Consider the following 15217-nt stretch of genomic DNA (forward strand, 5'->3'; position numbering starts at 1 on the left):
TCATCTTAATAGTTCTCCTAAAAACCAACAATGATGGAGTTAAGATATATTTCCTGGTGAAGGGAATTTCACAAACACAGGGCCACCACCAAACAGACCCTATCCCTACCACTCGTCAACCTATCTCTTAGTCTTACCAACAGAGCAGAGTCTCAGAGGCTGACTTTAGCACTTTAAACTGGGCTCAGAAACCAACAAAAGATACAGGTTTTTTGGAAACATAACACCTTTATATAAGGAAATGTCATTCTTCCAGTACTTTTGTATATGCATTTATTTTGCCCTACACAAGTTGAAAGAGGAAGCCAAGTGTATCAATGTATGCCCTAGAAATTTGATTACTGTCACATGAACTGCATTTGCTGTTTTACAGAATTGGCTCACCTACTGGGGTGGAGCCCCAACACTAGCTACCCAGGAAGTGTTGTCGGTAAGCTAGTGTTGTGGTTTGCCCTACCGGGAGAGCTGCTTCAGCTGTTTTAATGCCCATTGATTCAGTTTGGAGAAATCTTTTTTGGAGCTCCTTGCAGTCCTTTTTTGTTTTTACAATCCTGAACACTTCGGTGTCGAGTGTGTGTCTGTGAAGTTGAGTGTGATTATGTGCATATCTGGCACATTTGGGTCTGCCCCTATCCACTTTTGGAATATGGCTCCTGACAAGTTTTCCACCAGGGTAATACAGCTCTTGGCCCACAGCAGGTTCCCTCTCCCTGGTGTAGAGCAATCTAATTATGTTAATGTTGCTGGGAAAAACAGAAGGCAGTAGAAAAAGAGGAAGGCCAAACAAGAGATGGATTGATTCCATAAAGGAAGCCACAGACCTGAACTTGCAAGATCTGAACAGGGTGGTTCATGACAGATGCTCTTGGAGGTCACTGATTCATAGGGTCGTCATAAGTCCTAATCGACTTGAAGACACATAACAACAACAACTAACATTCTCATCCTCAGTGCTCCCAGTGTCCCGTGTTAAGGAAAACAAACACGGTTAAGTATTGTGACTGCAGAGGGTGTGCTTCATTCATTCATATGGCTTATCTCTCTATATGGCTTCTCCACTACAATAGCAAAACATGTAAATGATCACGAAAAGAAATCACAGAAGAAAAATTATTTCAATTTTTGTTTTTAAATATTTATTTATTTATTTATTTTTATTTATTTTATTTATTAAATTTATATACCGCCCGACTAGCAATAGCTCTCTGGGCGGTGAACATAAATGATAATATGTATTATCATTGCTATAGCATGCATATTAAATGCTTATTAAAATAGCTCATATTAAAAGATTGCCTTTTAAAAAAATCTAAATACAATGTACCAAAGTAAACAATTTTGTTGTACTTACATTACGTTATGTAGCAATATAAAATAATTTTAGCATAAAAATGGATATGCACTAAATTAGAATTTTATTAACCTTATAAAGTCATCTATCAGGACATCCGTTAAAACGCTAAAATCTAATTGTCTTGTGAAGGAATGCATTATAAAATAATTTTACTATATAATAGAGAAAGCTAAAATTATTGATGCCCTTATTCAAGTTAACCTAATGCATGGCTATAGTAGAGATACATCACTGTCTGGAAGGTTGTGGGTTAGAGCCAGTGCAACTTTTCTGTGAATGGAAGGAGTCCTTACATTTATAAAGGGGCTGAAGGCCATGATAGACCAACTATTTTTTAAGACATAATGAAATAAACAAAGTTAACAATAACCAAATTATGATGGTATGGATACCGTTTGTGGGGACTTGGCTTTCACAAACCACATCAACCCACAGACAGCTATGCTGAGCCAATTCACTGATGTATGAATATCATGTAACTGCTCAGCAGTGGCGTATTTCATGATCCAAACCAATCTAATGCCATTTGTGATCCTGTCTTTGATCTGCCTCCCACAAACCTTTCCACAGAGGCTGAAAGGGGGAGCAACGTTAGCCTTGGTATTTTGGCATTATGCTGTTCTTGTGCTGAGGGAATTCCTCTTGTAGAAGTTGTAGCTCATTTGCAGCTCCTGACCATTTCTGAAGTGGTGCACAGAGATTGCAGTGAGCTTCTGAATCTGGCCCAATCTTCAGTTCTTCTTGCAAACGGTCTATAAGACAGTTCTCAAGGTCGCCTCTGCTATCATGGGTGCTCCTAAGCCTCTGAGCATTGGTAATTAGATCTCCCATCAGCTTGATCTTCTGTATCTTGGGTGCTAGAAATTGCTTCTTAATTGTGCTTGCAGTGTGAGGGTCTGAGTTCTTGATACTCAAAGCATAAAGCTCTTCAAAATAGCCTGCCATTGTCTTCCACTGTATTACAGCTACTTCCAGAGCTGCTGCCACACCACTTATTAACACATCCGGCAGAACAAAGATGGCAAAAAGTAGAAGTTACAATTGCTTCCACCACATTTTTCAACAACTTCTAACCCTCTTATCCTGTCCTCTGGAACTGGGGAACTCGGGTTAAAATCCCTGCTCAGCTGTGACACTTACTAATGGAACTGGAAAATCATTATTTTTCATCCTAACTCATCTTGCAAAATTAAAATTACGGCAAGGCTAACTGGATACAAATATAACAAATGAATATATGCACATAAGGATGCTAACCAAGCTTATAACAGCTTTTATATCGTATGTTAACCTTTTTTTTTTTTTTTGCAGAACTGTTGTGGATAACATGCTACTTATAATATGTATACTGCCAATGTATAATGGCAGTATATAATATGTAATGGCAGTATAATCCCATTATAATGGGAGCCTATAATGAGTTGAAACAATTCATACTGCTACAAAGCTGCATAAAGTCCTATGAGGAAGTCTGATTTCAAACTGTTAGAGCGGTACCATGAATGGAACCAATGACCAAGGGAGGTGGTGGGCTCTCCAACACTGGAGGCATTCAAGACAGCCATCTGTCAGCTATGCTTTAAGTTGAATTCCTACATAGAGCTGCGGGTTGGATTCGATGGCCTTATAGGCCCCTTTCAACCCTGCTACTAAATGGTTTTATGACTGCAGCAAAGATCCATGTGGTTTTCAAATAAAAGAGGGAAATCTATTTACTCTACCTTGAAATCCTTGGAGGAAGGGTGGGACTTAAGTACATGGAATGATCCTCCTTATGTGGGTGCTGCTCTCTTGAACAGGGAAAGATGCCCACAATGGAAAAAATAAAACAATAATCAAATAGAGTTTGCTAGATATTTGAAGGATGTGGATTGTGGTGCCTGTCCCAGGGTGTGGGAAGAACAGAAGCATAAGATTAGTTGCCTTGAGACCGAAAAACAAAATAATTGTATAATTGCTAGAGACTGCAAGACATGGTGTAGTGATAGTGCTTTATATGTGTTAACTTGTGTACACGTGCCTCTCACATTCCGGCTGTGGGGAAGAAAAAACTTAAATCATGATTACAGTGATGTTAAAAACAACAACAACCCTGAAACAAATGCAGTAAGACTGATGGCTAAATAGTAAATTTGGGTTTGTATGAGAAAAACGTAAGCTCCAAATCTGATTCTTTAGTTTCACTGTCAGGGACCTGAAACTCCGTATATTATGCAGAAACACTGATAGAAGAAACATGAATGTTGTCTCACTTTTTATGCTTCCAGGCTAACATGAAAAAGATGCACAAAGATGTAGCTAAATGCAGATGTATATCACACACCGTTAGGGATATGTGTGAGTTCCCTTTTGATTTGTTACACCAGACATGCAACTTATGTATTTTCTCAGTCAGAGATTCTGCATGACATCTTAAGTAGTCCTGGGATTGTGTATGCTTCTAGCATCACTAGATGTTATTAAATTAGAAAAGTGCATTTTCCTTTTATTAGAAATGTGCATTCATGACCTTATCCGTAGACATAAGCTAAAGCTGCAGCCCTTATTATTACCCTTATTAATACACTTATTAAAGAGTAAGTGCTACTGAACTCAGGAAGACTTACCTCTGAGTAAACAAGCTTAGTATTATGCTATATATGTATGTCTTAAGAATGAAATATTGTATTAAACAAAGATTTGGTATGTATGAAAGGGAATGTCATTGTTATATTAAAATTTATGAAATCAAAAGTCTGGCATGAGTTCAAACTTTGCCACATACCTGGATGACTCTGGTGCAGTACAGGCCTCCCCTGTCAAGTTGGTATTGTATCAGAGCTTCTGCTGCTTCTCTCTCCTCCTTAGCCCAATCCAAGAAGAATTTAGAAACATTAGGTAAAGCCATGTCAGAATGATAAAAGATTTCACCCTGTATTTTTCAAATAAGACAACAACACAAAACATCCACTGTAGTTCATATGCAAAGTACAGTAATACTGCAAAAATATTAATATGTCAAAATAATGCTTACTTAGCTTTTCTGTAAAGCCTTGTAGGCGTAAAAAAAATATGGGAACAACTCTAATTCTTCAGAGGCCTGGAAAATCTTTGTTTTTCTAACATGCTGTCATAGGGATAAATAAAATCAGATACTTGGGATTTTTTTTAATGTGTAGGTCAGCGGGATAAGTTAAAGTAAACCTTGTACATCAGGCAAAAGACTACACTGCCTGATCTAGCTGTAGTCATTGGCAATTAGTTTTTAAGAATGTTTTCTGATTTCTTACATCAGGGATGGGGAGCATATAGTTGTCCAGATACTGGTGGTCTACAATTCCCATAATCCCTGACCACTGGCCATGCTATCTTGCAGATCTGATTTTGCATATTTACACATAGGATATCAAAGAAGTAAGACCTATTAACTTTACATAATGTAGAAATATTTGATTTTTTTCCTCAAAAAAGCTGAAAGCAGTTGAATTGAAAAGAAATATTTGAGTTGAAGGGATCAATACAGCACACATATATAGTTAACAAATTCAAAATGTTATGTTGGAAATTATTTTTATTGTAATACTTAGCTGGGCCTGATATATGTATATGAAACAACGCAGTTTTGGAAATGGCTTTTTCTGGCAGAAAAATATAGCAGCAGCAGATTTTCTGCCCCGCATCTCTGCATACGTAGCAGTGAGTGGGTCTGGATGCAAATGCCTATTTCTATTCATATAAAAAGACAGTTCATTCAGACAGTTCATTAGGGCTCAAATGCACATCATGGTATGCATAGGGATGCTCATCCAAATGTACTTTTTTACCAACAACATGCACACAAGACTGCTTCTGCATGCAGACCTCTGTTGTTGAATCAGCGTACAGTATATTTCTATAAATATTGGTAAGGAATGCCATAGGCTGTACCATTAGTTATATCCTTCATTGCAGAAAGTTAGGAGCTGTTGCCTCCAGAGTCATAGTTGGAGACTGGAAAGAATATAGGGGACATAGAGGCAACATGGTTGCCATTTTCCCTCCCATAGTTGCATCCTGTGTCACTCCCTGTAACAAAGCAAGCCTGTAGACAAGTAGGGCATGCAGAGGAAGCATCAAATTACCAGTGTCTTTCCTGCCCCATTCTCCAGATCTGGCCCCTGGTGCTACTGTCGTTTTTCCCACATCAGCTTCATTTTTTCTGATGTGGCTTCTGTATTCTCAGGTAATTGAAAGCAGTGTGTGGGATGGAATGGGAAAATAGAAATCATGACATTCCCATAATGTAAGACTCAGCCCTGGATTGCTGCTACGCTTCATGTCCCCCTTTCCTCAGCCCATTACCTACCATGTTTTTACTCTCCTTAAGCCTTCGTAAGAAGACCCCTGTTGGATCAAAGCAAAGGGCTATCTAGTCAAGCATCCTGTTCTCACAGTGGCCAACCAAACACTTATGGGAAGCCTGAAAGCAGGACCTGAGTCCAATAGCACTCTCACTAATAATTCCTAGCAACTGGTAGCATACTGCCTCCAAGAGTGGGGTATTCTTTGGCTACCAACCCTTAAATCTCCTGTATCTACTGCCCAATGAGTTTGTTTATTTATTTATCCCTCCCTTTCTCCCAGCAGGAACCCAGGGCGGCAAACAAAAGCACTAAAAACACTTAAAAACATCATAAAAACAGACATTAAAATGCATTAGAACAAAACATATTTAAAAACATTTTTTTTAAAAAGCTGTGAATATTTTTTTAAAAAAAGGTTAAAAACATATTGTTTTTAAAAAAAAAGGTTTAAAAGCATATTAAAAAGCAATTCCAACACAGAAGCAGACTGGGAATAGGTTTTAGCTTAAAAGGCTTGTTGAAAGAGGAAGGTCTTCAACAGTTGCCAAAAAGATAACAGAGGTGGTGCCTATCTAATATTTAAGGGTAGGGAGTTCCACAGGGTAGGTACTGCTACACTAAAGGTCCATTTCCTATGTTGTGCAGAATGGACCTCCTGATAAGATGGTATCTGTAGGAGGCCCTCACCTGGAGAGCACAGTGATTGACTGGGTACATAAGGGATAAGACAGTCTTTCAGGTATCCTGGTCTCAAGCTGTATAGGGCTTTGTAGACCAAAACTAGAACCTTGAACGTGGCCCGGTAGCAGATGGGCAGCCAATGCAGTTCCTTCAGCAGTGGGGTGACATGTTGGCGATACCCTGCCCCAGTGAGCAGTCTCACCACCACATTTTGCACCAGCTGTAGCTTCTGGACCAACCTCAAGGGCAGCCCAACATAGAGCGCATTACAGTAATCCAGCCTGGAGGATACCAGTGCATTGACAACAGTGGTCAGGCTGTCCCAGTCCAGAAATGGACGCAGCTGTCTTACCAGCCAAAGCTGGTAAAAGGCACTCCTAGCCACTGAGGTCACCTGTTCCTCTAGTGACAAAGATGGATCCAGGAGCATCCCCAGACTGCAGAGCTGCTCTTTCAGAGGGAGTACAACCCCATCCAAAGCAGGCAACTGACCAGTTATCTGAACTCGGGAACCTCCATCTTGCTAGGATTCAGACTCAGTTTACTGGCCCTCATTCAGCCCACCACTAAGTGCAAGCAGCTGTCAAGGGCTTGCACAGCCTCTCCCGATTCAGATTTTACAGAGAGAGCTGGGTATCATCAGCGTACTGCTGACACCTTGCCCCAAATCTCCTGATGACCACTCCCAAGGGCTTCCTATAGACGTTAAACAGCATGGGGGACAAGATGGTACCCTGCGGCTACTCAGACCTCAGCCTCCTTGCCTCTGCTTCCACCCTCTAACAATTTTTTCAAGTCCCGCAGATAGTCCCTTTTGAGTTTCTCCACCCCCAACCAAATATTCCTTTCACTTGCTTCATGGAAGTTACACCGTTTAACAGCATTTTATGACTAAGACTTCTTGCACAGCATTCAGTGGCCTGAATCACAACAGTATAAGTAGACTGCTATGGAAGATTGCAGAGGGGTAACAGGTGATGGAGATTTTAGCCTAGTACTTACGTGAGATAAGAAAGAGCACTTACTAAGGTCTGAGCAACACTGAAATATGAAGAACATCTTGAACTATATGGAAGAAACAGATCCAGATTCATACTAAGCTCCAGCAAATGTCCAAGTACATTCTGCGCCTCCAAGGAGAATGGCACTGACGACTATTAGTCATCTCTTTTCTCATTGTTTTTGGTAACAAAATATGTTTTCATATTCTGAGGATATTGTCATCTTGAATTGTGATCCTTATGTCTAATCAGGGCAGTGTTGTCACCAGTTTCCTTTTTCTCTTTTTAGAAGGAATGCAGTGACAGCTGAAAGATGCTGTCATGGCCTCCCAGCGCTCAGCTCTGAGTCAGTTTTTCTTTCCTTGTTTCTTGAACTCTTTTTGGCTGTGGTATTTTTTTTTTCATTCTGAATGTTGCCTCAAAAACTCTTGCCACCTCACTGACCCTTCATCAAACTAGTTTCATCCCCTCTCCCACCTCCTTCATTCTTTGATTCCCCTGTTCTACTGTATAAATCAATGTTGCTTTGTTACTTTCAGTTACCTACCAGGTCCCTTAACAGGTAATCTCATTTTCACAGGTAAAAAGGATTCTACTTCTGCCCCCATATTTTAAAGGAACTGAATTTGTTAAAGACCGATTCACAATCACTACATTTCACATATCCAAGAAAGTTTTAAATCCTTTCAATATAATATATTTAAGAATGGGCCTACTAAAAAGCAAAACTCATCTAAAATTATGTATTTAAATCAAAAGAAATGCCAGATAGCAACAGGCAAAGGTGAAGAATTACATAAGAAAACAGGAAAGTGTCCACTTGCAGATATTTGCTGAACTATTATTTTTTATGCATATTATTAACATTTATATGCAATGCATTCCCTTTAACTTCCTAAAACAAATATTAGACATGAATACAATTAATTTTTTTTACAATAATTTTTATTCAAATTTTCATAAAACATACAAAACAAAATCATAAAACATTCAAAGACAAAAAACAAAACAAAACAAAAATGATTAAACAAAAAAATAAAATGTTGACTTCCCATTTGTCGCAGATCAAATCAGTTATAGGTCTACAATATATAACAATCCTGTCTCTTAAATTATATTATAAAATCACTTTCCTCCAGTAGTTATCTTAATTAATCATCAAATCTCATAAACATTACTTTATTCTTTCCACAAAAAGTCAAAGAGAGGTTTCAATTCTTTAAGAAATATATCTATCAATTTTTCTCCAAATAAACATGTCGATTAATCCATCTCGTTAATAATAATAATAATCTTATTGTCATAACCATAGTCCAAATAAACATATCGATTAATCCATCTCATCAAAATCTGTTAGGTCCAATAATTTCAATAGCCATTATTCCATTATCCCTATTAATTCCATCTTCCATCTTCAATAGTCCTGTTAAGTCCAGTAATTTCAGTGTCCAATCTTCCATTATCAGTGTTCCATAATAATCTTGCTGTCATAGTCATATAATAAGAGTCTGATGGGAATTTCCTCTATCCCAAATATTTTCTTGCCATCAATTCTGAATAAGTTGCTGAAACATTGTTGTAAAGTCATATCTCTGTTCTTCTTTTTTACAAAATGCACTGGCTCATCTCTTGAGAGTTTTTCCATTGTCACATGGCTGCAGTTAATTCCATAGATTTTCTCTATATCAAGCTCCATCACGTCATTCCAGTCCAGAAGATTATCCAAGCCATTGATAACTTTATCTCTAATATCTTCATTAATTTCTTCAGAGATAACGTTAAATTCCAAACAGTAGATTTTATTTCTAATATCCATAAACTCCAGATCTTTTTCCAATTCCACATTTGTTCCAATCTCCAGGGCTTGTATCTTCCCTTTATTTTTTCTTTTCTCATCTCTGATCTCATTCTCCTCTCTCACAGGATCCCCTATTTCTTTAAGCTCCTGCGTCATTTTGCTCAGTTCCATTTTCAGCTCCTTACTGCCCTGTCGCAGGGTTTGTTTCGTTATCTCAATCTCATCCATTATTTTCTGAAACATAATTACTTCCAGATTCTCAGCCACTTTCTTGATTGCCAATTTTAAAACCACGAAAACAAAACAAAACAAAAAAACCACTTCTTATTTCAGCAACAATTGGGTTAATATTCCAGGCTTGATGACATCACAGTATAAACAGAGCAGCCTGCCTTATCTCTCTATGTTCAAGAATACAAAACAAATTTAGTTCCCAGCATCAAAACAGTTAGTGGCGTCGTGAAGAAGCAGATTCGTCAAAATAAAATAGACCAAAAAGAGAATAGTCCCAGACAATATAATGTTCCTCGGAATAGAAATCCCTCTTCTGTTTATATCTTTAGAATGCACTTCCAGGACAGCTTTTTGCAATAGAAACAGAGATAAGCTGTTAATTTCGTGAATAACAGAGAAGAGTTATAGCTCACCCAGAAGTTCTTTAAAGCTGATTCATTTGACAAATCTCTTTTTGCTGCAACAATTTAAACCAAGTAAAAAAAAATAATAGAAAGAAGGGTGCTTGCCTGTTAGTCCGTTTTCTCTTTGAAGAAAAGATAAACGTATCGCATTAATCAGACAGAGCTTGTTCGGAAGTCCGTCCGGCATTGCTGGCTGGACCTTTTCTCATAAATTAATGAAATCCAGTCCTCCCAACAAAAACAGGCTTTTGAGGTTGATCTCTACGTTTCTCCCTGCCCGGGAGAAATTTCATCAGTCAAAAAAAAAATGTTCTGACTGATTTATATCTGAATAAGCTTCTTTTGAGGCGGGAGCCCGTCTCAAAAGCAGGCACAAGCGAAGTCACCCTTCCCGGAAGTCAGACATGAATACAATTAATATAACAATGTAATAATTTCATACAGCAATAAAATGTACCATAATGTGTGGTACAGACTGACTTTACTCATTTATGTGGTAGTATAAAAACTATTAGGATATTTCCACATAGCCTAGAAACTAGGTATTTGGTCATGCAAAATACTAGACTGCTCTCAAATTGGGGACATGCATATACATCTCCCTCCCCCAAACAGTGGACCCCAAATACTTAATATTCTGCCTTGTGAAGTAGAAACCTGAAGTTTGTGCACATGCATTAACAATTTAATTTGCTACTACAACAAATAATTCTGCATATATACATTCAGTTGTGTGCAATCCATCTGTATACAGCCAGTTGCCACTATGTGGACAAAATACACCATGATTTCTTTCATACAGCTTTTCAACACTGAGCATCTTAACATAACGCTGCAAGAGGTTGGCTCAGCATGTGAATGATTGTTGGTTTACATAAGGAACATCTATGAAGGTGAAGACATTTGAAAAACTGGAAGCACAACAATGGCACAACAGGGACATGACAGAGTGTTGTGAAAGAAGGGAATGAACCTCTATCCTAGGCTGAGGACAGACCCATATGTGACAAAGTATACCTGATGGTAAATACTTAGCTTTGTCAGTAGAGGGTATGAATGCATACACACATGTGGAAAGAAGGCAGATTTAGTAACTTTGTGTGTAGTAAAAGACATCAGCAGACTGGTCTAATATACACTAAAAGCCATGCCTCATTTGTATTCAGCAAAGGAAAAACTTTTAAAAAGTTAGCCACAGCTCCCCAGTACCTAAGTCAGAACATATTTTCAGTGTTTTCACATAATATGGCCCCAGAATACATAAATAGCCCTGTTTAAAAGCATGCCTCAACCATGCATAAAGATTGCCATGGGTTCACCACCACACAAGATAAGGCTACTTAGAGGGTTTCCCATGCAAGAGGGTTGGAACTGCAGCCACAGGTCTGCCCCCCCCGTTTTAAAAACAAAGGCTGGTTCATCCCTGCATATTCATGGCTTGATGGTCGCAGCTTCAAGAGATAGCTGGCATGTGTTAATGAGATATGAAATTGAGGAAGCATCCAAACTAGGAAATGTGGTAGTAATGGGTGACTTCAACTACCCGGACATAGACTGGCTGCATATGTGTTCCAGTCATGACAAAGAAGCAAAGTTTCTAGATATTCTAAATGACTATTCCCTAGATCAGTTGGTCATGGAACCGACCAGAGGGACGGCAACCCTGGACTTAATCCTCAGTGGGGACCGGGACCTGGTGCAAGATGTAAGTGTTGTTGAACCGATTGGGAGCAGTGACCACAGTGCTATTAAATTAAACATACATGTAACTGGCCAATTGCCACAAAAATCCAACACGGTCACATTTGACTTCAAAAGAGGAAACTTCACAAAAATGAGGGGATTGGTAAAAAGAAAGCTGAAAAACAAAGTCCAGAGGGTCACATCACTCGAAAATGCTTGGAAGTTGTTTAAAAACACTATATTAGAAGCTCAACTGGAGTTCATACTGCAGATCAGAAAAGGTACCGCCAGGGCCAAGAAGATGCCAGCATGGTTAACGAGCAAAGTCAAGGAAGCTCTTAGAGGCAAAAAGTCTTCCTTCAGAAAATGGAAGTCTTGTCCAAATGAAGAAAATAAAAAAGAACACAAACTCTGGCAAAAGAAATGCAAGAAGACAATAAGGGATGCTAAAAAAGAATTTGAGGAGCACATTGCTAAGAACATAAAAACCAACAACAAAAAATTCTATAAATACATTCAAAGCAGGAGACCATCTAGGGAGACAATTGGACCCTTGGATGATAAGGGAGTCAAAGGTGTACTAAAGAACGATAAGGAGATTGCAGAGAAGCTAAATGAATTCTTTGCATCTGTCTTCACAGTGGAAGATATAGGGCAGATCCCTGAACCTGAACTAACATTTGCAGGAAGGGATTCTGAGGAACTAAGACAAATAGTGGTAACGAGAGAGGAAGTTCTAAGCTTAATGGACAATATGAAAACTGACAAATCACCAGGCCCGGATGGCATCCACCCGAGAGTTCTCAAAGAACTCAAAGGTGAAATTGCTGATCTGCTAACTAAAATATGTAACTTGTCCCTCAGGTCCTCCTCCGTGCCTGAGGACTGGAAAGTGGCAAATGTAACGCCAATCTTCAAAAAGGGATCCAGAGGGGATCCCGGAAATTACAGGCCAGTTAGCTTAACTTCTGTCCCTGGAAAACTGGTAGAAAGTATTATCAAAGCTAGATTAACTAAGCACATAGAAGAACAAGCCTTGCTGAAGCAGAGCCAGCATGGCTTCTGCAAGGGAAAGTCCTGTCTCAGTAACCTATTAGAATTCTTTGAGAGTGTCAACAAGCATATAGATAGAGGTGATCCAGTGGACATAGTGTACTTAGACTTTCAAAAAAAGTTTGACAAGGTACCTCACCAAAGGCTTCTGAGGAAGCTTAGCAGTCATGGAATAAGAGGAGAGGTCCTCTTGTGGATAAGGAATTGGTTAAGAAGCAGAAAGCAGAGAGTAGGAATAAACGGACAGTTCTCCCAATGGAGGGCTGTAGAAAGTGGAGTCCCTCAAGGATCGGTATTGGGACCTGTACTTTTCAACTTGTTCATTAATGACCTAGAATTAGGAGTGAGCAGTGAAGTGGCCAAGTTTGCTGACGACACTAAATTGTTCAGGGTTGTTAAAACAAAAAGGGATTGCGAAGAGCTCCAAAAAGATCTCTCCAAACTGAGTGAATGGGCGGAAAAATGGCAAATGCAATTCAATATAAACAAGTGTAAAATTATGCATATTGGAGCAAAAAATCTGAATTTCACATATACGCTCATGGGGTCTGAACTGGCGGTGACCGACCAGGAGAGAGACCTCGTTGTTGTGGTGGACAGCACGATGAAAATGTCGACCCAGTGTGCGGCAGCTGTGAAAAAGGCAAATTCCATGCTAGCAATAATTAGGAAAGGTATTGAAAATAAAACAGCCGATATCATAATGCCGTTGTATAAATCTATGGTGCGGCCACATTTGGAATACTGTGTACAGTTCTGGTCGCCTCATCTCAGAAAGGATATTATAGAGTTGGAAAAGGTTCAGAAGAGGGCAACCAGAATGATCAAGGGGATGGAGCGACTCCCTTACGAGGAGAGGTTGCAGCATTTGGGGCTTTTTAGTTTAGAGAAAAGGCGGGTCAGAGGAGACATGATAGAAGTGTATAAAATTATGCATGGCATTGAGAAAGTGGATAGAGAAAAGTTCTTCTCCCTCTCTCATAATACTAGAACTCGTGGACATTCAAAGAAGCTGAATGTTGGAAGATTCAGGACAGACAAAAGGAAGTACTTCTTTACTCAGCGCATAGTTAAACTATGGAATTTGCTCCCACAAGATGCAGTAATGGCCACCAGCTTGGATGGCTTTAAAAGAAGATTAGACAAATTCATGGAGGACAGGGCTATCAATGGCTACTAGCCATGATGGCTGTGCTCTGCCACCCTAGTCAGAGGCAGCATGCTTCTGAAAACCAGTTGCCGGAAGCCTCAGGAGGGGAGAGTGTTCTTACACTCGGGTCCTGCTTGCGGGCTTTCCCCAGGCACCTGGTAGGCCACTGTGAGAACAGGATGCTGGACTAGATGGGCCACTGGCCTGATCCAGCAGGCTGTTCTTATGTTCTTATGTTATCCCAGATATTACTTCGCTATTTCCTATACCAAGCCTGCCAGGTATTACTGGGAAGAAGTAACCAAACGATCTGTGCAAATCAGGCCCAAAGGTAGAGGAGAAGTGGGAAAAGAAAGAACCCTACTGAGAAGCCTAATAGTGCAGTGGAGGCGATGATGAGGGGAGGCGGGATGGGAGGGCCACCTCGAAAAGCCGGGCGAGGAAAGATTGAGTGAGCCGTCGTTGCTGTGGTCGTGTAAAGTAGCTAAGGAAAGGCCCGGAAAGAAGAGAGCGCTGACGTAGCCGCCGCGTCCTACGCTATCCCTCTGCAATCGCTGCCCAAGCGTGTCTATTGCGGGAAGGCGGTCAAAAGCTGCGCCCTGCTGCTGCTGCACGGTGGCCTTACCAGCATCTGCAAGACATAGGAGACCTCCAGCAGGGCGCTGGTGACACCGCACAAGCCTTCCTCCACCACGGCCGGAAAGTTTTGCTTCACTTGTTTGCCCAGAGCTTTGCCGTGTCGGTGGATGGCGCACAAGGGCAGGCCGCTCTTGAACTTTTTCGGACTCGGCTCGGCCATGGCGACCTACCGCGGCCTCCTCACTGCGCTGGCCTCGACTTCCGTCTAGCCGCCAGGCACGACGGGGCCGCCGTCGGCGCGTCACTGAGGAATTCCCCGAACTTGGGACATCAAAGAAAAACCTACTTGAGTTTTTTTACCCCCTTTAGAGGCAACCAGGAAGCGGTAGTTCTTGAAGGGAAGGTGAAGACGAAGAAGCTCGCTCTCTTCCCCGCCGCTATATTTATGCAGCTCCGGGGTCAAAGCGCAGAGGCAGGGCGGGCTGCTGGCACCTGGCGCCCACCTAGATGCGCGCGGGCACTCTCCAAACACCCTTCCCCGCCAGATGATTAACGGTCCTTGACAGAACTTCTCTCGGGCTTGAAGAGGCACGTTGACCTGCATCCCCTAGGAGACATCACACACGCACTTCCATGTTATGTACAGTAAATGTGTATAAATGAGCAGAGATTGTCAACAGTCTGAGATGCATGTGTGCCAGTGTGTGCGCGTTTACCTAAGTGGCAGGTTTTTACCCAGCATTAGGATCACTGAGACTTAGGACAAATAAAGATAAAATAAGAAAAAGCTACTTTATTTATAGAAATACATAGTAGATAGGAAAGGCATACCTAGTTCTAACTAACCAAGTTGGAGGCGCAACACCCAGACGTGGGAGTTACCCCCTTGGCTCAGGAGAGAGAGCAAAGACAAAGGTGTCTCCTCTCTCTCAGACAGTCGAAGAAGAGAAGAGGGGAA

At 40.5% G+C, this 15217-nt stretch overlaps 1 protein-coding gene across 5 annotated transcripts; it reads right to left on the reverse strand.

Moving 5' to 3' along the window:
* Nucleotides 1-1508: 1508 nt before the first annotated feature.
* LOC133378286 (ferritin, lower subunit-like) lies at nucleotides 1509-14599 on the reverse strand. Of its 5 annotated transcripts, none has more exons than XM_061613105.1 (3): nucleotides 14306-14599; nucleotides 4119-4196; nucleotides 2196-2345 (listed from the first exon to the last, which is right to left on the reverse strand). In XM_061613105.1, the coding sequence occupies exons 1-3, from the start codon at nucleotides 14477-14479 to the stop codon at nucleotides 2283-2285; spliced, it is 315 nt and encodes a 104-aa protein (XP_061469089.1). In that variant the 5' UTR covers nucleotides 14480-14599; the 3' UTR covers nucleotides 2196-2282. The 5 variants fall into 5 exon arrangements, with proteins under 5 accessions (XP_061469086.1, XP_061469089.1, XP_061469087.1 ...); XM_061613103.1 differs by having other exon boundaries at nucleotides 4119-4265; XM_061613104.1 differs by lacking the exon at nucleotides 2196-2345 and adding an exon at nucleotides 2822-3388 and having other exon boundaries at nucleotides 4119-4265.
* Between the last annotated feature and the right edge of the window lie 618 nt (nucleotides 14600-15217).

The sequence above is a fragment of the Rhineura floridana genome, chromosome 2 (assembly GCF_030035675.1).
Source record: "Rhineura floridana isolate rRhiFlo1 chromosome 2, rRhiFlo1.hap2, whole genome shotgun sequence".
Lineage (NCBI taxonomy): Eukaryota > Metazoa > Chordata > Lepidosauria > Squamata > Rhineuridae > Rhineura > Rhineura floridana.

What these genes read in the sequence shown, in the direction of transcription:
- LOC133378286 (XM_061613101.1), bottom strand. Translation starts at nt 9,399, where the DNA reads ATGTTTCAGAAAATAATGGATGAGATTGAGATAACGAAACAAACCCTG.